The following is a 23,523-nucleotide window of genomic DNA, read 5'->3' as shown; positions in this document are numbered from 1 at the left end:
CCAAGCCACTCTTCTGCAGAGCTGCTCAAAAGAAATATCATGGCTTTAACATTTTCTAGGATTCCTAGACGACGGCCTGTATGTTCTCATGGGTCTAACACCCAACATTCCTAGAGCTATGAACAGCAAGATCTGCCTGGTTAAGCATTAATGCATGCTCTGCCAGTTGTCACTCAGGACTCCTAGAAAAGCTGGGGCTTACCCACTGATCCCTAAATTCAGTGTTTTGAGACTTTGTATACAGTGAGGGCCAAAGTAACTGAGGAATACAGTGAGCTCTACTGAATAATGTCACACTGTACTTGTCATTGCTGACAAAATAAGGTAACCCGCAGTGTGACTAGATCAGGGGTGCCAAATACATTGATCGTGATCTACCAGTCGATCGCAAAGGAAGTATAGGTTGATCGGAGCAGCAGCCCAGGCGATTATTTTTTTTTACTTTTTTTTCTTTGAACCAGCGCAGGAGAGTCATTACGCCATCTACACTGATACGTAGACGTCAGACTGCCGAGAGAAGAGGATCCCCGGGGCAGCAGCAACATCGGTAAGTGTACTTTTTTTTTTGTTTTATAATAGGCCGCTACCTGCTGGAGTATCTCCAGGAGGTAGCGGCCTATTTACCAACCTCCCTGGACCTGCTCACTGCTGCCCCCGCTTCCCCTAGTGCTCTAGGCCGCGGAGGCTGGCAGTGAATAGGCCCGGGATCCCACTGCTGCTATTATTATACTCGGGGGGGGGGGTCTTTTCAGACCCCCGAGTATAATAATCGGAGCCCCAGGGGATGTGAGGAAAAATAATAAACAATGTTACTTACCTCTCCGGGATCTGATTTTATATACTGCTGGAAAGTTGACAGTGCGCTGAATTCAGAAATATTAAATATTACAATAAATCAGTATGCCTTTGATATGGGTCTTGGAGACAAATATTAGGTCACAAACCTCCCTTCTTTGGTAATACCATTCCCATTAGGTGGAAGTGGTACAGCATCAATGGAGCTCTCAAGCTGCAGAAGGGCCCCTGGAGAGGTAATACATAACATCGTATTAGGATACTATCCACATATTGTATAACATTATTTCTCTTCCAATATTTACATGCATCTAGCACTAGCGAGAAGCAGAAGAAGGGAAGTGCATAGTGAAATAGAAAACTGTGTACTGCCCTCTAGTGGGCATAATGTAGTATTTCGACATGAAAAAAGAAAACTTCTTGCATACACACTTCACACTATATATTTTTTCTCCTATGAAATAAACATGAGGACAGTGTACGTCTTCTATTTTCTTTACCTGTGGTTACTGATGTAAGGAGAGATCCTGTAAATTTTTTACAGTGCTACGCATGCATGGCAATGACATTCCCAGACAGGTGAAGAGGTTGCTTGCATGTCCAATGACATTGGAGGTCCTTAACTGGTGGAATTGGAGGGCAGCTAAGTGGCTCCAAGGGAGACTTCCTCTATTACCCCACTGTAGCTTTCATAACACAGTTGTGGGAACCACTGCTCTAAATCATATAAACCTATATGAAAACAGAGCTCAGTTTTGCTCAGTCCATCATATACTGCTCTGAAGCTCACATTAGCGTTGGCTGTTCATTCTGGTCAAAAGTGAACGTAGTTTAATATAGGACAGAAGAAACAACTTGAAAGGCTCATTATAAGGCTTGGAAAAGGCTGGTTCATAAAGAGGTTCACATGATTAAACTCTGTTTACAAAGAAAAACAATACTAAATATAACAAAACTCACCCTTAATCTTGGCTAGGTCTTCAAGTTCTACATTCAAACCTGGAAACGCAGCAAAGGCTACAGCTTTAGTAAGATAAGAAGGTAATGCTTAACTTCAACGGAAAGGAAGAAAATCTTAAATCTGCCTTTCATCCTATATATCTGCTTCTGCAAAAGGTTTCCCACATTTTCATACCTTAGAAAGGGAACCCGCTTAAATTGTGCTATCAAATATGAACACTAAGAGGAACTTACCGATGATGCATTTCATATTAGGTTTAATAGGGGTTGTCCAGGATAAAGATAAATCCCTATATTAAACTTACCACCCTCCCCCTCCTACTTTCTAAACAACAATCAAAAAATGTATATTTACCCATACTGCCTCAGAGACATTTCCTGATTATTCGGTGACGATCCATTTCCCCGTTAACAGAAACTGATCCTCTCTACTACTCCCCCATCCACTCCATCAAACCTTACCTTCCAGGCTTCTTCCTGCAGGACTGCTCCTTCTTTTCTGACCGTCAGCGCTTCCACAAGCACTGCTCTGCGAACTGCTGCAGATAATCCACCTCTACTGCACAGCTCCCACGCATGTGCAGTAGAAGCAGATCTTCACACACAGCAGTGCTGGGAGAAGAGCGAGCACAGAAAGAAGAGGCCGTCCTGCAGGAAGAAGCCTGGAAGGAAGAGAGAAGTATATAATGGGGTCAGGGGTTGGGCTTAGTAGGTGGGAAGGACTAGTAGTGGGCGGGATAGCTAGAGAGACAGGGAGGGGGTGTATGGAAGTGAGGGAGAGAGAAGAATGCCCGAAGAATGAGGCGCCCAACTGGTACCCTAGGGTTCAAAGAATAAAATGGAGAATTACTTAGGACCTAAAAATGTCCTAAGGTACTAAGCCAGGGCCCTCAGGAGATGAATGCCCAAAAGATAGTCAAACCCTTGCATGGACCCACAAGAGAGGAAGAAGAAATTGGAGAAACTAAACTGTCTGTGGCAGTGAGCAAACTTAAGCATGCTGCGGAAAAGAACAAGTTGAGTAGATTCTAAAGAAAAGGCAAAAATAATGACAGACTAGTTGGACCAAGTGGATGTCTACAGCCACAAATCTGCTAAGGTTCCATACTACCCAAGTTTAGGAGAATTGAGAAGGGACTGAAGATCCCACTAGCCCTGAGAAGGAGCAGAGAGAGAGATAGCTCTATCCAACAGTTAGACAACCTAGTCACTCTACTGCTGAGCACAGGGCCAAAGGTCAGTAACTAAATGTGCCTGGAGGAGAGAGGCCTGATGTAATGGGTCTGGAATCAGTGTGTACTCTAGGTACAGAGGACCGGACACCATCTGTTAGATCAATCCCTTCAAGAGGGCAGAAAACCACTTACGGCAGGAGGGGGAGGGCACCCTGAAAGGCCTGATATGCACAGGTCAGAGCGGTAAGGAGAAGCCTCCTCCAACTCGCTAAATAACCTGCTCAGAATGTGCCATGAATGGGAAAGGAAGGTCCCTCCCACCCTCACAAAAACTCACTCTGAAAGAAGGGAGAGAGACACTCCCCCTACAGGCAGGCGAAAAGGCCTAAATTGCAGGGAAGAAGTGGCACTTGATTACAGAGAGGCGGGGCTAAATACGGCCATAGGCTCAGCAGAAACCAGGGACTAAATTAGCTCAGCCATGCTGCAGCAGGGAGGACAGTGCTGCAGAGGGTACCAGAGAAAGAGGAAGAGGTGGAAAGGGCCTGGGAACTTCACCCTCATTGGAGGAGCCCAAGAAACACCCCAGTATTGACACAGTAAAGGCACCTATCAGAGGAGCATGGCCAGGACTAGCATGAATGGATGCTGTGCTGCAGCATGTGGGAGTTTAGAGGTGCTCAGTACTGTGGAAGGTTGTGTAATTGGACAGACATTAGGTGTCAAGCAGCACTGGAAATGGGGTCACTGGAAATGGGGCCTAGCAAGGAGGCAGTCCAGACAGTGACACTTACTAACCTGTCCGACCTCCTAGGGTGCTCAAAAGGCCACCCCTTCAATACACTTGCACTGAAAGTAGGATTACTGGCACCCCAGCTGAGAAGGTAAAGCCCACTTAGGTGGAGCCAATACTTTATTCCCTACATAAAGCAGCCTGTCATGCAAATGAAAGCCAGACAATGCCCGAGAGTCTTCAATAGGCTCCTGGCTGTCATGGCCACAGATCGCCGGACCTCGATCTCGCTCCAGGGTCAGCAATCGTACTCAAAATGTTGGCGCCCACGGGAAAATGGCACCTCAGTCAGATTTGACCGAGGTGCCGTCAAAAAGCAGAGACCCAGTGGCAATGGCCATATTTTAATAACCGAAACCTGAACTACTACAGCCAATGTCGGAGAGGGGTTAAGCTCTGTAATGTTAAAATACAGAGCTCCAATTAGAAGTAGCCACTGTCAGGGCTCAGAATAACACCTGTTGTCTTGTGCTACCTGACACTGCTCTTCTGACAGTACAGAGGCTAAATAGAATGTCAGGCACCAAAACTGTTAGCATTGATTGCTCGGAAACAGTGGGCGATACAGAAAAAAAATCCAACTGTATCAGAATCAGTAACAGTATAGTGGATGTCAGACATTTAAATATGGCGGCCGCATTAACCACTGCAGGGTATAATATAGCAAAAACATGGCACTAATGCCCATAATCAGTGCCTGCATTGATCACAGACATTAAAGCCCCTGATGCCTCGATCAAAGCTGACCCGAGGCACCATTTTACCATTGGCGCGGTGGAACCATTTTGCCGAGAATCGGCCACAGCAGCACATAGCTAGGAGAAGACCACCACCAAAAAAAAAAAAAAAAAAAAAAGTAACAAAACAAACATGTCAACCCTCTCCCTCTTTCCTTAAGAATCTGTTATTGTCCTTGTGATGGGTGCATACTTGTTTTTAATTAATTGGATTTTTACAGATTATTTTATTTTATGTGGATAGTTCTCTTCCAACTCTGCAATAACCCCACGGGTACAAATTATACTTCCTGAATTTTGCAATCTATCAATCGCAAACAATTCTCTACCAATAATGCAATAAACCTTCAGATACAAGCAATTCTTCAATTATGCAATAACACTTCATCCAACTATCTGATAAACCCTCAAACAGTAATTTGGCTTAGATAACAGGAACTTTAACCCCTTAAAGGCGCAACCCAAAAGTGCGTTAAAGGGGTTATCCCATCACAAGGATCCTACCTATACTGCTTGTTAATGTGAATATAAGACGTTTCCTAAATACATTGCTTCAGCAAAACTGCTTTCTTTGTCCACTATCTTACTTTATTCATTTCTCTGTTGACACATCCTTGACTTATCTGGTCAAAAGTCAAGTGATGTATCTGCTGCTCTCAGGGGGGAGGGAGGAGGGGCTAAGGGCACGGGAGCGAGCCTGGGGGGGGTAATTTATACTTTGGGGGGGGGGGGGCCCGCCAATACAGACTCTGCATCCGCTGTAATAGAGAGGCGGATGCCGGGGAGTCTAGACGCAGGCACAGGTGCCTGCAACATCGCTATGCTCCTGCCCTGCATGAAGCCAGCAGCCGCAGGAGCGATGTTGCTATTCCGGAGGGGAGGGTGGGGGCAGAGGAGCGGAATAGCAGCATCGCTCCTGCCGCTGCTGGCTTCATGCAGGGCAGGAGCATAGCGATGTTGCAGGCACCTGTGCCGGCGTCTACACTCCCTGGCATCCGCCTCTCTATTACAGTGGATGCTGGGTCTGTATTGGCATTGTGAAGGCTGTACGTCCGATACCTAAGCATCGGGAGCGCACACGCAGGGCCAGCGGCATAGAAGCGACGACTTCTCGCCGCTGGCTTTGCATATGTAACTCCGCCCACCAATGACGCAACAAAGCCGGAAGAAAGAAGAATTTGCAGCATCGAAGACTGGTGAGTATGCGACGTTGGAATACCCCTTTAAGGATACGGCCTCATTTTTCTGCATGCCCAACTGTGTCCGGTTAGAAAAAACAGTTTCGCCGCAGAGAGGCACAAGACGCTCACAGGCGGTCACTTTGCAAACCCATTCAAGTGAATGGGTTTGAAAACAGACTGCCAGGTTTCCATCTCCTGTCCAGATTCTCGGGCAGAAGATGGAAACCTGCAAAGCAGAGACTGGGCGCAGGTGTGAACTCGACCTAACATTTTACCTTTATTCTGTGCGTTGGTACGATTACAGCTATACCTCATTGATATTGTTTTTTTCATGCATTACTAATTTTGAAGAGCAAAAAACTATTTTGGGAAAAAAAATCTATTATTTTTGAATCGCCATCTTCTGAGATATGTAACATTTTTTATATTTCATTTAACAGTGTTGCTTGAGGGTTTATTTTTTGCGGAACAACCTCTGCTTTTTATTGGTATTGTTTTGGGTTACATATGACTTTGATCACTTTTTATAATATATTTTGTAACGCGAGATGCCAAAAAAAAATAAAAATCATTGCTTCTGGTGTTTGCTTTCCTGTGTGTCCCCCCCCCTCCCCAAAATGTACACCATGAAGGTTAAGTTAAATAAGCTTTCAGTAATTTTACAGGTTGTTATGGATGCAGCGATACCAAAAATGTGTTGTTTTTATTCATTTTCAGAGGTTTTTTCATATTTATTTTTACATAGAAAAGGGGCATTTTTCAGGCTTTATTCTAATTTTTTTTTGTATATATAATATATATATATATAAAAACATTTATTTGATGTCCCACTAGGAGGCCTGAACTAACTATGCTGGTTCAGTACTATTCACTGCCATACAAATATATAGACATGTATTGCAGTGTATAGAGGAAGTCAGCCTATGCAGTCTTATAGGCTGACTACCTCACATCTTGGCAGGATCAACCAGGTATTGGGGGCTACTAGCAGCCCTAAGTCACTGGCCAGACCCCGGACTGCAGAAAATATATAACAGCACCCCCCCAATAGGGCTCAATTACATCTCGGAACCCCTTGTATGTCACACTCATGTTTGACCACGACATCCAATGAACCCCTGATCAAAGCACAGCTCCAACTCGGGGGTTAATGAAGCAGGCATTAGCTGTCAGTTTCAAGACATACTATTGCGCCCATTTGCACCAAGTAACAGTGTCCAGGACATAATAAAACATCCTTCATCGTTAAAGGGTTAAAGAAGCACTCTGGAGATTTTTTTTTTTTACATTCATGTGCCTGACTTTTTGTAGGATGGACTAAGAGGTGTAACTAGACTAGCTTTTGTTCTCCAATGCAAAATCTGTAATGTTGCCCCTACATACCTTGTGCTATTTAATATAGTGGTATATTTTATATTCTAGGGATATCTTAAGGGCAAAACACCAGATAGCACCTGCTATCGCTGCACCCTCTATAATCACGTTCCTAGATGGACTGTGCCACACAGGCTTCTCCACAGGGATAGAAAGAAACTTTGTAGCTGACTATTAATGACTTGACAGTTCTTATCACATAGCTATAACGAAGGAGCTCACAGCTCATCCTCCCCAACTACATACTTCCTGTCTTAGCATCATTTAGAGTATTTAGCTGTGCTAATGCATCATAGGACCGATAGAAGAGAAAAGAAGGGGCAACGCGGTGGCTCAGTAGTTAGCACTGCAGCTTTACAGCACTGGAGTCTTGGGTTCGAATCCTACCAGGAACAATATCATGGAGTTTGTATGTTCTCTCTGTTTGCATGGATTTTCTCCCATTCTACAAAGACATACTGATAGGAGAAAAAAAACAAACAAACCTACATTGCGAACCCTATATTGGGCTCACAATCTACATTTAAAAAAAAAAAAAGAAAAGAAAAGACGAAATATGAAAGCTAATGTGATTTCTGATCAGGAGCAGAGGAGAAGGTGGGTTGCAAAGATGTAGCATGGATTATAACACGGGGCACGGGGTAGAAAAAGTGTCCTTGCAAACCTGGACCACATATTTAAACAATGCATGGGTCTAAAAACTATTTTACAGTATATTTGGTAGAGGTACAACTACATAGAGACATAACAGGACATGGGAACCAGAATAAAAACCTCCTTTCTTATCTCTACATATTGCAACTTACTTGAACTGGGCGCCTCCATGTTGAACTGTTCACTTAAGTGTTTTTGTTCCAGATTATCAGTGAGATCCTTAATCACCAGATCCAAAGCATCAATCCCAGAAGCCAAGTCATATGGAGTCAGGTCAAAAGAAGCGGACTCCTCACACATTCTCTCCTGGGAAGAAGGAGATAATGAAAGTCAAAGGGAAAACAGTTGTGACTCCTTTATGGGACCAAGATGGATACGCATAACTTACCACATTGTGTGCTTCATCAAATATGACAACAGTGCCCTTCAGGTCAATGTTATGAGCCTTACGACTCTGAAAAATAAGAGTCATGTGTCTTATTATACTTTGTCAATTAGATTAAAGTGCATTTCACAGCAATTGTCACTATCTTGTCATACCTCGTTTAGAATTAACACAATTTTAGCAAACTCTAAACTGTACTTGAATTAGGTCTGTATTGGTATGTAGCCTTTGGATGTAAACAAGAATGCTCACATTCACTAGCAGGCAGGCAGGCAAGTAACGTATATACGCGAGTTTTTGTGCTGAAAAAGCCCCCCTCGGCTTATACTTGAGTCAGCAAAAAAAAAAAAATTATTTATTTATTTTTAGGGAGGGGGGGGTCTATGACCAGGCGCAACATCCATGTATAGAATAAAATAGTGGGGAACAAAAAAAAAAAAAAAAAGTTCTAAATCCCTCCTTTCCCTAGAATACGTACAAAAGTAGAAAATGACTGTGAAACACATACACATTAGGTATCCCTGTGTCTGACAGTGCCCGGTCTACTGAATATAGGGTATCTGCAGTGCTCCTGTTCCGTCGGGAAGGGGTTAATAGGAGCACTGCAGATGCCCTATATTCAGCCAGGCTGAATTCCACGTGGGGGGAAAAACCCAGTCCTCAAGCTCAGGGAAGGGGCAGACAGACAACCAAAACACCCCCTTCCTTTTCCCAGCACCCAGCAAGTACTGCACCTAAAAACTCCGACCATTTTAATTTTTGAAATTTTCCAGTAGCTGCTGCATTTCCCCCCCTCGGCTTATACTCGAGTCAATAAGTTTTCCCAGTTTTTTGTGGTAAAATTAGGGGCCTCGGCTTATATTCGGGTATATACAGTATCTTAAGATCATGAAAATGTTTAAGAACTATTCAATAGGCAAAAATTGTGCAACATTTCCAGAAAGCCTGACGCTACTTATCTCACATGAATCCAATAAAATCATCCAAGGAAATCCACCCTTCTCCATGATATAAGTGATGATTATGCAGTGCTCATAATCAGACAGTAACTGGATCCCATGAGCTTAGCATACATTACAAACAGTAGTAGAAATAGTAATACCTTTGGGTCCAGCAGATAATTATAGGGCATAAATATGATGTCGGCTTGCTGTTTCAGATTCCTGGAGAGGTAGTAGGGGCAGACCCTGAATACAAAAAATTTAACACTTAGACCAGAACACACATAGTGCATTTTGAGAAGTTACAGATTATGAAATCCTCTGCATTCTCTTCTGTCCACTGTCTACTTTATAGTAGTTAGACATATCGAAGGAGACACACCAGGAGAGTCCCAAAGAAGATGCTGAAGAGAGCCAGAGAGAGCGAGGATGCCAAGGAGAGGTGAGGCAAGGGGAGTAATAAGTGTTTATTTTTAATCACTCGCCCTGGGCCTCTACTTATTATACTCTGGGGTCTAAGGGGTCCCCAGAGCGGAGGGTGGAACATATTATTCTGTATCAGGGCCACCGTGGAGCATATTATACTGTGTGGAGGCCCTTCACTTTCACATCACACGTTAGGGCTCGTTCACATCTGCGTACGGGTCTCCGTAGTTCAGGTTTCCGTTTCCTGCCTAAAACAGAGGCAGGAGACGGAAACCTGCAGGAGTCTCTCTCACCCATTCATTTGAATGGGTGAGAGAGATGTCCGGCCGTGAGCGGCGGTGAGCGTTTTAGGCTCTCCGCCGCAAAACCGGGTTTTATAATCCGGACACAGAGTCGGACATGCAGTACTCTGTGTCCGGATTAAAAAAACCGGTTTCGCGGCGGAGAGCCTAAAACGCTCACCGACGCTCACGGCCGGACCCGGTCTGAGCTTTCCGACTTCTGGCATGCAGAAGACGGAAAGCTCAGAATGGACAGGAGAACGCTTGTGTGAACCTAGCGTTATCTGTTTTATAGCAGCCATGCACTATTATGCACTACAGGCTGTCATAACATTGCCTGGTGATTATAAAACAGATACCGTGCAGTGTAAATAGTAAAGGATTCATGGCAGATGCAAAAGCACCACAGCATCCCTTACATCTCAGACTGTTAGGACCCTGCAGATCAGCTATTTCTCACAGCACCCAGTATTGTTTACATGCACTGCACTGCTCACTTACTATATTCTTGATAACTGCACTTCTGAGTACTAAAGTTGTATCCCTTTCAAGATATCTGAGATACTTCTACAACACCCATAACTTCACTATGAAAAAATTGTTGTAGGGAGTTTTAGTTACGTTACTGATACCAAGTGCCGTTTCATGCAAGCCAGTTTTTCCGAGGCCCAATGTGGGAGGGGGAGGTATTCGGTGGAGGGTCAGAGATAGGGTGATTGGAGCGACTCATTTATATAATAAAAAAAAAAAAAAAAAAAGTGTATATTTAACCCCTTCTCAACATCCACCGTAATAGTACGGTGTTGCCGGGAAGGACTTCTGCATGGTGCGCGCACAGAATAAAAAGTGATCAAAGCAATAGCAATTCCACATAATGTTATAACTAAAAAGTACATCTGGTCCCGCAAAAAAAGGCCCTATGCATCCCCGTACACAGAAGTATAAAAAAAAAAGTTAGAGGTGTCATAAGATGGCGAGTTTTAGAAAATAATTTCTTTTGGCATAGTTTTGGATTTTTCTTAAGGGGTTAAAATGTAAATAAAACCATATAAATTTGGCATCCTCAGAATTGTACTGAAACACAGAATACAGATGACGTGTCATTTTGCCTGCACAGTGAACTAAACGAAGACCGTAAGAAAGTCGCACAAATGCACTTTTTCTTCAAATCCACCCCATTCAGAATTTTTTTCCCTGCTTCCAAGTACATTGTACAAAATAATTAATGGTAACATCATGAAGAAAAATTTGTCCTGCAAACATTAAGACCTCATATGGCTCAGAGCAGAAAAATGAAAAAGTTATGGGGTTTGGAAAGGTGGGGGAGGGGGTGGGTCAAAAGCGAAATTCAAAAAAATGCCCACGGTGGGAAGGGGGTTAGTAAAGTATAGGTAGGGCAGGAGGGGACCATCACTCAGGGCACTATTACTGTAATAGTGCACACCACATAAAAAATAACCTTTGTGTGGGCATTATTACAGTATTAGTGTCTCTCACACCACAGTTACTAATATTACTTATGTGTGGGGAAATTGTCAATAACTGTAGGGGGCAAAATAACTTTAATAACACCCCACACACACACAAAGGTACTTCAGACTGTCCATTCTCATCTTTTGAACCTGTTACAGAAGAGGAAGTCTCCCAACTACTTTCTTCATCTCGCCCTACAACCTGCAGTAGTGACCCCTTCCCCTCACACCTTCTCCAATCTCTTGGAGATTCTCACCTTCTCCTGTGCTGCTAACTATCGACCTGTCTCTAAACTCCCCTTCATCTCTAAACTCTTGGAACGCCTGGTTTATTCTCGTTTAATCCGCTATCTCTCTGCTTGACCCCTTACTATCTGGTTTCCGCGCTCTGCACTCTACTGAAACGGCTCTCACAAAAGTCTCCAATGATCTCCTAATGGCTAAATCCAATGGTGACTTCTCTCTTATTCTTCTGGACCTCTGCAGCTTTCGACACTGTTGACCATCAACTCCTCCTCACTATGCTCCGCTCAGTTGGCCTCAATGACATTACGCTCTCCTGGTTCTCCTCTTATCTCTCAGACCGCACTTTCAGTGTATCATTTGCGGGCTCTGTTTCCTCCCCTCTTTCCCTTGCTGTTGGGGTTCCTCAGGGCTCGGTCCTAGGCCTCCTGCTCTTTTCTCTCTACACAGCCCCCATTGGACAAACCATTGCCAGATTTGGCTTCAGGTACCATCTTTATGCTGATGACACCCAATTATACACATCTTCCCGTGAAATCACCCCTGCACTAATACAGAACACCAGCAACTGTCTCAAATATCATGTCCTCACTCTGTCTGAAACTAAATCTCTCCAAGACTGAACTACTACTGTTTCCACCATCTAACAGATCTGTCCCTGATATATCCATTGTAGTCTCAGGCCTTACTATAACTCCTAGGCAGCAGGCCCGCTACCTCGGGGTCATGTTTGGCGCAGACCTTTTCTTCACCCCCCCCCTGTTGAATCACTCGCACGTTCATTTCACCTCCACCTCAAAAACATCTCCAGAATACGCCCTTGCCTTACCAGAGATATACTAAAGACACTTATTGTCTCTCTGATTCATTCTCGCCTTGACTACTGTAACTCCTTACTAATCGGTCTTCCCCTCTACAATCCATTCTGAATGCAGCGGCCAGGCAGATCTATCAGGCTAGACGCTACAGCGACGCCTCTGGTCTGTGCTAGTCGTTACATTGGCTGCCTATTCATTATAGAATAAAATATAGTGATCACTCTCATCCACAAGGCTCTCCATAATGCCGCACCTCCATAAATTTCCTCCCTCATCTCTGTCTACCGCCCAACCCGTGTTCTCCGTTCACTCAATGACCTAACACTTACATCCTCTATTATCAGAACCTCCCACGCTCGTATACAAGACTTCTCCTGAGCTGCACCACTTCTCTGGAATGCTCTACCCCGGACAATCAGATTAACTCCCAATTTCTACAGTTTCAAACGCAAACTAAAGACACATCTTTAAAGACAAGCCTATCACAATTTCTAACGTAAACCCTTAACCCTCCTCTGTCCCTGCTCCCACATTTCCCCACATGATATGATGTCATCTCATGCTAACTTTATAGGTCCAAGCTCCATCCATATGTTAAAGGACAAGACTGTTGACGGCTCATAAAGTCTTATGTCTATGTAATGACAGTCCCCTCTATTACAAAAGTGTCTGACCTCTGTATAAGCAATGCCGCCCCTGCTACCTCTTGTGTCACCCCCTCTACCCCATAGATTGTAAGCTCTTGCGAGCAGGGCCCTCAGTCCCATTGTGTGAAATGACTTTCTTTGTAATGTATCTTTCTGTCTGTATTTGAACCCTACAAATTGTACAGCGCTGCGGAATTTGTTGGCGCTATATAAATAAAATTTATTATTAATGTTATTAACTGATGGGTACTATTACTGTAATAACCACACACATGTAATATTATCTGTAGGGTGCACTACTAGGGGTCCCGGAAGGTACACCAGCAGATCACTCTTAAATGGACACTTACCAGGTGTTGGCTGATGCTTCTATGCTCTGTATTACACGCAGCATAGGAGAATCAGTCAACACCTAGTAGCTAACAGAGGTCCCTAATGACCGGGCTGGCCCAATAACAAAGGGATCCATTGCCCCGCCATTGGGGGACCTTTCCCTTACTAGGGCATACAGTCTAAACAAGGTTTGGCTAACAAAAACAATGAAGTTCTGAAGACTAATAATTTCTGTTGTACCTGTGCTTGGTGCCATTCTTCACCAGATCCTCAATGTCCAGTATCTGAGTGGTGAGATCTTTCTCGGTGCTCTTTTCTGGGGAAGAAACAGATTTAGCCTGTAAGATTTGCAGTACTGTCCCAATGAAAGGCAAAAATTGACAACCCATTTAATTTGTAAATGAGGAAGGGGGGGAAATCATACTCACGGTACGCCGATGCCTCCCAGCACAGTCTGATTTTCTGGGTCCAGTGCTGACATGTGCCGGAAGTCCCCACCACATGTGACTGCTGAGAAAAATCAATGGCCTCAGCCTAGGGCAGGTAATGTCACTACTTGTGACATCCCGGGGTTTCTTCCTGAGGCGGCAGATTGGCCTCAGCATTCCTGTGACTGCTGATGCCAGATCAGTGGAAGGGATACCTGAGGTTACAGCTTCACTTGGAGAACAAGCCAAAGCAGGAGGACCGGACCACACTGAGAGGGAATCAGGGGTAGGCGAGTAGGATTTTTTTTTTATTAAGAAGAAAAAAAAAAAAGAAAAAGGAATTTCTGTCTGGACAACCTCTTTAAGGCCAGGGCCCCACGGGACAGAGAGATCGCGATTTGCCCCTGGTGGAAGCTTTGCAAACTTTATGTTTAAATCACTGCAGGAAGAACCACGATGCGTTGCTGCCGCAGTTTTTCCCCACAGTGCTTTTAGGTGTGGGATGTCATGTCGGGCCTTGCCCCTATTATTTTTTTTTTTCCAGGACAAGCTGATAGTTGTAGTTTTCTACAACAGCAGGACAGCCATAAGTTTGAGGCCTCAGCTTTAGAATATGTGAAGTTATAACATTGCAAATAGAAGTGTGTAAAACAAAACATTTTAACAGACTAGCTTTAGAATAAGCTATTTCACTGTTTACAGCTTTCTCTAGAACTTACCCTCAACTTTATTGTAGTAGTGACAGGAACGTACAGATACCTTGGAACGGCACATATGGACCTGAAAGAACACCACCAGACTTTTGGTTTTGTATACAAAACAAGATAATTTTGATACAAACTCAGTTTTTGTACCTTAACATGGTTATTTTCCTGCTTCTTCACATCCGGGTGTATACACAACTGCTCCCGAGAGCCCAAGACACTGACTTTAGGTCTAACAAGAAAAAACAAAAAAAAGTATTTTTATACACCTTCCCTGGGCTGGCAATTAGTGGAAAGTGGCCCAGTCAGGTCCCTTTCCAATAACAATATGTATAGCGGTCAGGGAACAAGGCTTTCCCACTTCCCACTTTAACTCACTTCCCCCACATACACACTTGCACAGTAACCTCTTTACCTGTACACGGTCTGCTTCAGTTCACTTATGACTTGTGTCAGCTGAGAGTGTGTTCTGGATGCATAAATAATTTTGGGTATATCACTGTAGTATGCTGTAAAATAAATTGAAATTCACAATTCATAGGATTGCTCTGAGATGGAGATACTTTCTGAAAACTAACTGTACCAGTAAAAACAAAAACACAAACAAAATTTCAAAAATCAGTTACAGTTTCCTCTGTATTCATCAAGTCTGTGGAGCTGTGAGACCAAGATACCAAATTCCCTTTCTCCACAGACCCACTCCTGCTGATTCAGTCCCCATGCCATCCAAGGGGGGGGGGGGGGGGATTTTACAGAGCAATGTACTTGGACGACTCTTAGTGTGGCATCGGTTTGCCTTTGCATTCACTTTTATGGGAGCTTAGGATCTGTTCTGTTCCAATGTCATGGAGCAGGTGAGGACCGGATCTATAATCATTGGAATGAAACAAAGCATCAAACGTCCCACCAGAACAGCTTTGACCTACATTAGGCCTAAGACTACTTTACAAATGGTTTACAGCCCTGGTCGGTCTTAAGCAATAAAGATCCTCAGATTAATTATAGGAAAAAAAAAAAAAGCAATTGCATGAAAGTTAATATGCGGTAAAGTGCATTTATGTAATCGTATATTATAAATATTAGAAATACACAAAATTATTTTATTTTGAAGTCAGAAACATTTTCCGACTCCCGCCAAAACTGACCCTGACTGAGTCCACAGCAGTGGCCCTCAGTATTATTTGTCTGTGTTTACTATCTGCATATAGTGATTTGCCAGTTATGCCCCTTCTCACTTACTCAAGCTCTGCAACCACATGTATATATTGCAGTCTTGGGTCGTATGCTGTATACCATGTCTGCAGATTGTAAGTAGTACTCATATTATGTTTGATGATAATGTAACCACTAAAAACCCGTATACAGGTCTAAGAAGCCTCTTAAACATGCAGTCTAGACAATCCTCTGGCCAAAATACACCCGTGGCACAGATCGCTCTCCTCTTTTGTTAGTTTGATACAATGTATCAGTGGAGATTAAATACATTACTTTATAATCTAGCTTTTTAGTCAAAGGACGGTTTAGAATCAACAAAATTTAACAAACCCTCAGCTGTGATAAATTTTAGACTATAAAGGGGAAGTCAATGACAGCAAAGCTGCAGTAACAAAACCCAGCCACTACTAAGGGCATGATGCAGTTTCTGTGCACTGTATAGTAAGGTTATATTTCCACTAAACTAAACCCCTCCCCCACCTAACTTCTAATTTACTCCCATAAAATAAATAAATAAAAATTGTATTTACCCATATGCCTAGGGCATTCACATAACCGCCCTAGGCACATTTTCTGATTTGCTTGTGGTGTTTAAGCGTTTCCAGAGACGGGAGGCCACCAGTGCTACTTTCTCCCTCTCCCTTCATACTCACCAATACTGACTTCCCCTGTTTATGCTGGCCGTCACTTCCTTCACAAGGGAGCCAGAATCAGCACCTGCGCAAAAGAACGCCAGCAGAAGTAGAGTTCTGTTGCGCATGTGTGGCTTGTGTGTGGACAGAAAATGGGACAGCGACATCTCATCTCCAGGACAGGTAAGTATGATGGGGTGGGGTGGGGAGGGGATTGGGGGACTGAGTTAGTTAGATAGCTTGGTAGGTAGGGATAGTAGCGGGCTAGCTTGGGGGAAGAACCGAGAGGGGGATCTATATAGTATATAGAACTGCATGTGCCCCAAACCATGAAAGGTCCTCTTTAAGGCCTCTGAAAACAGACAAGGATGCATCATCAAAGTAGATGAACCTGCTCTAAATACTTTATGCTATATTAAGAAAGAGTTCTGATATACAGTGAAGGTACATGAGTCTCTGTGCAAATAGTCACATAAGATGACTGAAAGGAATATTTTCATTCACTGGCAGTAGGAAGAGATCTTAGACATGGTGAAGAAGAGATAAATAAAAATATATCAAGCTATGATTACATCAGGATTGGAGGTTCTGTTAGGAGCCACCATCACAGATTCTGTCTAAAGTCATGGACAAAATTCTGTGCAGGCAATATGTTTTAAACTGGAATATACCAAACATCATAATGGATAACTCAATGTGGCCCACAATATATTGGACTGATCCATTACCAAAAAAAAAAAAAAATTTTTTGTAACTTAGAAAATTCCTTTAAAGATAGATTGCAACCTCCCCCAAGCATATTCAACTGCCACCACAATGTTACAGGGCACATTATGGTAATTATACCTTTGTAATACATATCACCTTTGCAGATTGGCTGAAAAACAAATCTGAAGTCATAAGCAAATTAGGTGTACTTGCTGCGTGCCTTCATCTCCCTTGACCACTGCTCTTGCCACTCACACCTCCAACATCTACTGCCTATGCTACCCTATGCATAAAGAGTTGATCCTCCCACTGCTACAACATCACCCATCCTACTTGAACAAGAGCAGTGCTCCCAGAGCTGAAGGCCGCCCCAATGCACCAACTGTCTTATTTCTACTAATCTACAAAAGTGAGCTGTGTCAGCTGAATATGCTTGGGGAGGTAGTAGACCACCTTCGAGGGAGCGTTCACACTAGCACCCCTGTCTGCCCGCCGTGTTTCCGTCCTAATCTCTGGAGAAACTGCATAGGGAACGGCTTGCCAGCGGTTAGTTTAAAAACTGAATCATTTGAATGCGTTTTTAAAGCAAACCGCCAGTATTCATATGCAGCCTCTGCGGCGAAACTGTTTTTTGTTTTTGCACAGATACAAAGTCCCGCATGTACATCCATACATTTGCACATACTTTGTGTCCATGCAAAAAAAAAAAAAAAAAAAAAAAAGTTTCATTACAGAGAGGCTGCATACGGACATCATTGGTTTGCGTTAAAAACCCATTCAAATGAGTGGGTTTTTAAACTGACCGCTGGCGAGCCGTCCCCAATGCAGTTTCTCCAGGGATTATAATGGAAACATGGTGGGCGGACAGTGGTGCAAGTGTGAATGCCCCCTAAGCTGTAATGTCTATGCATATAAATTGCTGATGTCATCATCTCTTACCTGAACTCTGTTCACCTGACTCTCCACTTCCCCAGTCTGCAGTTGGCCGATTCGGGAACATCTCTACTCCGTGCATGCGCTCTTGGATTTTACGTGCAGTGATGGAATCTTTAAAATGCTGGCGCCAGGCTAAGGTGGCACAGAGTAAGCACAGAGTTTTTCCAGTGCCCGTGGGGCTCTCCAGAACGCCATTTACTCCCTGTCAGCACAAAAACAAGAAAAGTATTAACACTAAAGGTGGCGAAAGTCTATTGTAAGCCCCTTTCACTAGCAGATCCTGAGCCTATTGAAAGACCACAACGGTTTCTGCCCTTGTGCAGGTTCCTACCAACTGGCTGTTTTCTTGCAGCCAGTTTAAGTACCTGCATCTTTTACTTGTAGTGCCCCCAACCCCCTGCAACTGTCTTTTCCAGCTATGTGTCACCCTCTAATCCAGGCTCCTCAGACTAGTGTCCCACCCAGCTTCAACTTTCTCAGGTTCAAGCCTCTTACTAGCGCCAAGTGTTGGCGCCTACCGTCTCAGTCTCCCTACAGGAAGGCCTTAAGGGTATGATCACACGCTCCAGTTGAGGTGCAGTAAGAAACATAATTACATGCAAAAGTTACACCACTATTCTAGCCATGTCACCCTATGACTCCGTCACTAATATGAATGGGGTTGCACTACCACTTCCAGAACGTTGTGACTTCTAGACACAACAAGCATAGCAGTAGTTTATTTTTTGCAAGTAGAAGGTTGCAAATCGACTCCATTCATTTATATTAGTGACAAGGTGCAGTGAGGTTTGGTTGCTGGACAGAGATCACAGTGTATCCCTCCACATTGCAACTAAAAACCACATCAAAAGTGCATTCTTCTCCTTTACATATGGTACAGATGGCATTCATGCACTGTGTGACACCAGCTGTATCCCCCCCCCCCCCTTCAGATATGTCTCCTCCCGGCTGTGCATAGTATAGGCTCCATTCTCCCTCAGTTAGAGGTGCAGTCACACACAGCGCCTCCATACTGCCCCCACCTTCTGCAGACACTCCAGCACTTTAATCATATAGTCCTCCTGACATTTGTATGGAGTGAAGGGGAAGTCCACGCTGACTCCGCAAAGCTCTAGCACCGGCATCTCTGGCCCTTCGTGACCAACTCCAAGCTTCACATCTCCCGCGCGTACGTCATGACGTCATTCAGAACGTTCTCAGGCCAGATGTTGACGTCAGCAGCAGCTCTTTTCCCGACAACTGCGTTTGTACCGTGCCCTTCATGCTAAACGGGCAATGGTAGTAACAAGTCCCCTAGTGACAGCCGGGTCACACTCGCGGCGGTACGCTGTGTCTGAGGAGAACGGAGAACAAGGCTCCACAAAAATGGCTCCTACAATAGCGCTGGAGTGATGTCAGTAAGCGCTCAGCATGCTGGGAGTTGTAGTCTCTCAATAATCCTTGCTTATAGCAATGCCTCATGGACAGGTCTGCAGGAATTGCCCCGGCAACCAACCAGAGCATTGCTTTTATTTTCCAGCCCGCTGCTGTAAAGCTAACTGCGGTTTTCACATGCGGCAATCATGAGTATAGGGAAATGGATGATCATTAACCACTTCATGACTGGGCAATTTTCTCTGGTTTGTGACTGGACACATTTTTTTCTCGTGTATGCATTTTTTTCATTATTCAAATACTGTTTGCATTTTTTGGGGGGGAGGGGGTGACACAAAGGACTTTATGGAATTTTTAATTTTAACAGTAATGGAAATGTAATAAGGATCTTGTGCAGCTGCAAACGCTTTAAGGACTACCGCTACATCCCTGCAGTTATATGCCGCCCGCCCCGCACATCAAAGCTGTGTAAAAAAACAACTAATCACAATGCAGTTTCATTGGAGTAAATGAAAGCTGTGCTGTAATTGGTTGGTTTGGGCAGCTGTTTTTAGACTGTTTGACTCCTAAACTGAAAAATTTTGAAGCCAAATAAAATTTGTAGATACTAGTAGAATACCCACGGCTTCGCTCACGGAAAATATGTTAAATTGTTGGCTATGCTAGCTAAAGTAAAATTTTCTGTGTCACACAGTTCTATAGTAAATCTTTTTTCCTCTTTAAATTTTTATTATTTTGTCATTTTACTAATTTGTCGTGACATTCATGTGAACAACTTTTTTTTAATTTAAAATTTTTTATTGATTTTATATATTCAATACATATGATGTAGTATGAACTATTACAACTATTTTTTTTTTAACTGTTTTATTTCATAAAAATTAAAATGTATTCACCTTACGCAAACATATAAAACTTTTGCACCCAATTAACAACATAGTGCAGCCCTCCCCCCTCCCTCCAGTGTAATCTATAACTAGTTCACGGGCAAAAGAGTTTCCAGTTACACAACTATCTATTGTGGTTCTTTTTGTTAAACAATGTTTCTGGTTTTACCTTCAGGTGCATACCTGTATATGAAAAGATTTTTGGGGTTACCTACTCTAAAGTAACTATATGTCACTGAGGGGTAATTACTCAATAAATATGCAGTCACTGAAGGAGTAATAAAATTAAAACATAACTTTTAATAGTGATGTATAAAAAAGATTCTAAAATCATCCACCAATACACTAACTAATGGTGCTCAGGGATAGAAAGATTAGAGGTATGCCCATACATTATAGGACACACTTTAAGATACATGCCTCCACTAACCCTGAGTCACCACTAAGTACCCCAAAATGAAAGCAGGGGTTAAGTTTGCATGGTCAGTGGCTAAAGTGTTCACCCTGACCTATTTACAAATACGGCTGGGCTATTCCTAGCATCCTAGCCAGAAAAATGTTTAGCAGTAAAAATGATATCCTGCTCTCAGCATATTCCCCTCAACGCGTTTCATTAGCCCTATTACGGGTCAAATCATCAGGAGGGAGTGAAGTACTCGATAGTACTAATCGTAGTGCGGTAAGAACCGCAGTTCCCCCGTCCCGTATGGTAGGACGGAGTACTGGTGTATGCCTACACCAGTACTCCGTCCTACCATACGGGACGGGGGAACTGCGGTTCTTACCGCACTACGATTAGTACTATCGAGTACTTCACTCCCTCCTGATGATTTGACCCGTAATAGGGCTAATGAAACGCGTTGAGGGGAATATGCTGAGAGCAGGATATCATTTTTACTGCTAAACATTTTTCTGGCTAGGATGCTAGGAATAGCCCAGCCGTATTTGTAAATAGGTCAGGGTGAACACTTTAGCCACTGACCATGCAAACTTAACCCCTGCTTTCATTTTGGGGTACTTAGTGGTGACTCAGGGTTAGTGGAGGCATGTATCTTAAAGTGTGTCCTATAATGTATGGGCATACCTCTAATCTTTCTATCCCTGAGCACCATTAGTTAGTGTATTGGTGGATGATTTTAGAATCTTTTTTATACATCACTATTAAAAGTTATGTTTTAATTTTATTACTCCTTCAGTGACTGCTACTCTAAAGTAACGTACAACTGTCCATGTGAAAAACACGGGCTCTCCAAATTCAGGGCTCGTTCACATCTGCGCCTGGCATTCCGTACTTCAGGTTTCCGTTTCCTGCATAAAACAATGCAGGAGACGGAAACCTGCAGGAATCTTTCTCACCCATTCATTTGAATGGGTGAGAAAGATGTCCGGCCGTGAGCGGCGGTGAGCGTTGTATGCTCTCCGCTGCGAAACCGGGTTTTATAATCCGGATACAGAGTCGGACATGTAGTACTCTGTGTCCAGATTTAAAAAACCGGTTTCGCAGCGGAGAGCATATAACGCTCACCGCCGCTCACGGCCGGACCCGGTCTGTGCTTTCCACAGAACGGACAGCTGAACGCAGGTGTGACCCTAGCGTAAGGCTGGCTACTTTAAGTGATTGACCTTGTGCTTTGTTTATAGTCATAGCAATGCAAGTCGGATTGGGAACTGCAGATGCTTAAAATTGAAGAGCATGTCGCTTGGTAACAAAGGAATACGTGGAATGAAAACATTTGCTCCCTTAGAGTTTCCCATAAGAATAGTGGCTTCAATAACATTGGGCATGAGACTCTTAATGCACAATCTTGTGCCGCTACACTTTAAAAAAAAAAAAAAAAATTATGTAGAATGTGAGCCCCACAATATACATTTTTCCCTTTCAGTATGTCTTTTTTTTTTTTTTGGAATATGGGATGGAAATCCATGCAAACACAGGGAGAACATACAAACTCCTTGCAGATGGTTTTATGCCCTTGGTGGGATTTGAACACCAGGACTCCAGCGCTGCACGGTTGCAGTGCTAACCACTGAGCCACCGTGTGGCCCCTCATTACACATTTTTGGTTGGTCAAGGTTCCGAAGCATTTTTTTTTTAAAGTGAGCTTATGGGGTGTCATTCCAGGAGGCTCCAAAGAATTCAGGAACTCCAATGGATACATTACAGCTTGTTCACTCTCCATGACTGAATCAATGGACATGTATGTGGTTGCTAGACCAGGCAGCCTACTCTGAATTAGTAGATTTATGAAGCTGACACTATCATTTTTAGGCGCTAAGATTGCACGTTCACAAATGCACTGATGGTTGTTAAAATTGTTGCAAATATCAGGGAAAACTTCGTCAATAAGTTCCATTACCGAAGTTGTCATTTCACAAAAATCTTCTGGAAAGGAAATGAGACCAGTAGTGGAATCAGTAGGGAACTTGTAATTTTCAAGACATAGTAGCTGGTGTGTAATTTGTCCACAGTTGTATTTCCCATCAAATGAACCTGCATATTAGTAGTAAGAGTTTACTTCTGAACATGTATCCACAGATAAGAAGATTTTAGCTTATCTGCCGGTGTTGCTCCGTTAAAAAAAGCTAACGTCAGGCAAAGTCACCTGCAAAAATTACAACAATTCTCCCCATTAAAAAATTGGTTCCCTGTAGATCTTTCAAGGTGCGATCAAGGGCCTTGATTGCTTTCCTGTGCGCCATGGTACATTCATCCCAAACAATTACTTTGCAATTTTGCAATACCTTAGCTTTCCCAGAACCTTTGGGCTGGGTTCAGACGGGATTTTCTGGACCGGATTTTTCACATGGGGTTTTTTAATCAGGTTCCAGACCAAAAAACGGGTAGCACTCCGCTCTGAAGTAGGCCCAATGAATCGCGAGGCGAATCGGCCTGAAGAATGAGCATCTCGCTTTTTTTTTCGGGAGCTGGAACAAATGGCTCCTAGAAAAAAGACCTGACTGGCTCTCATTGATTTCAATGGGAGCCGTCTTTTTGGTCTGGATTTTGAGGCCGTGTCCGTATCCTCAAAAAACCCTGTGTGAACTTACCCTCTAAGTTCGGTCCAAAAAACGGGTAGCCGCGACTGGATGCCGGGGCAGTGCATACAGTGCATCAGCATCCAGTCGTGGCATTCTGCTCCGGATTAGGCCCAAATGAATGGGCCTAGACGGGAGGGAGTGTTGTGCTGCAGAATCCATGTCAAGAAAGGGCATGTTGCTTTTTTTTCCCGCGAGCAGGAACAAACTGTTTGCGGAAAAAGGAACCCATTGAATTCAATGGGAGGTGTTTTTTTGAGCCAGGTTTTGGCGCGGATTCCGTGTCATAATCCAGACCAAAAAAACCTGTCTGAAACCAGCCTACTACAGATATTACAGACAGCGCTAGATTAAAGGGCAGTCCTAGTGCTGAATGAGCCGTGCGCCC

The 23,523-nt window shown here is 43.5% G+C and overlaps 1 protein-coding gene across 2 annotated transcripts in view; it reads right to left on the bottom strand.

Annotated features, from left to right (window-relative positions):
• RTEL1 (regulator of telomere elongation helicase 1) overlaps positions 1-19,139 on the bottom strand; it is an 85,033-nt gene extending 65,894 nt beyond the window's left edge. For both annotated transcript variants that reach the window (XM_075276914.1, XM_075276915.1), the window contains exons 1-11: positions 18,861-19,139; positions 17,842-18,040; positions 14,763-14,856; positions 14,498-14,579; positions 14,363-14,423; positions 13,456-13,531; positions 9,157-9,241; positions 8,058-8,123; positions 7,822-7,975; positions 1,756-1,794; positions 945-1,023 (exon numbers count right to left, since the gene is read on the bottom strand). In XM_075276914.1, the coding sequence (XP_075133015.1) occupies positions 945-1,023; positions 1,756-1,794; positions 7,822-7,975; positions 8,058-8,123; positions 9,157-9,241; positions 13,456-13,531; positions 14,363-14,423; positions 14,498-14,579; positions 14,763-14,856; positions 17,842-18,040; positions 18,861-18,962 (1,037 nt within the window). In that variant the 5' untranslated portion in view covers positions 18,963-19,139. The remainder of the gene's footprint in view (positions 1-944; positions 1,024-1,755; positions 1,795-7,821; positions 7,976-8,057; positions 8,124-9,156; positions 9,242-13,455; positions 13,532-14,362; positions 14,424-14,497; positions 14,580-14,762; positions 14,857-17,841; positions 18,041-18,860) is intronic.
• Between the last annotated feature and the right edge of the window lie 4,384 nt (positions 19,140-23,523).

Source organism: Leptodactylus fuscus, chromosome 6 (assembly GCF_031893055.1).
Source record: "Leptodactylus fuscus isolate aLepFus1 chromosome 6, aLepFus1.hap2, whole genome shotgun sequence".
NCBI classification, from domain to species: domain Eukaryota; kingdom Metazoa; phylum Chordata; class Amphibia; order Anura; family Leptodactylidae; genus Leptodactylus; species Leptodactylus fuscus.
Note: the sequence above shows the minus strand (reverse complement) of the source record. Positions and strands in the feature narration are given on the sequence as shown.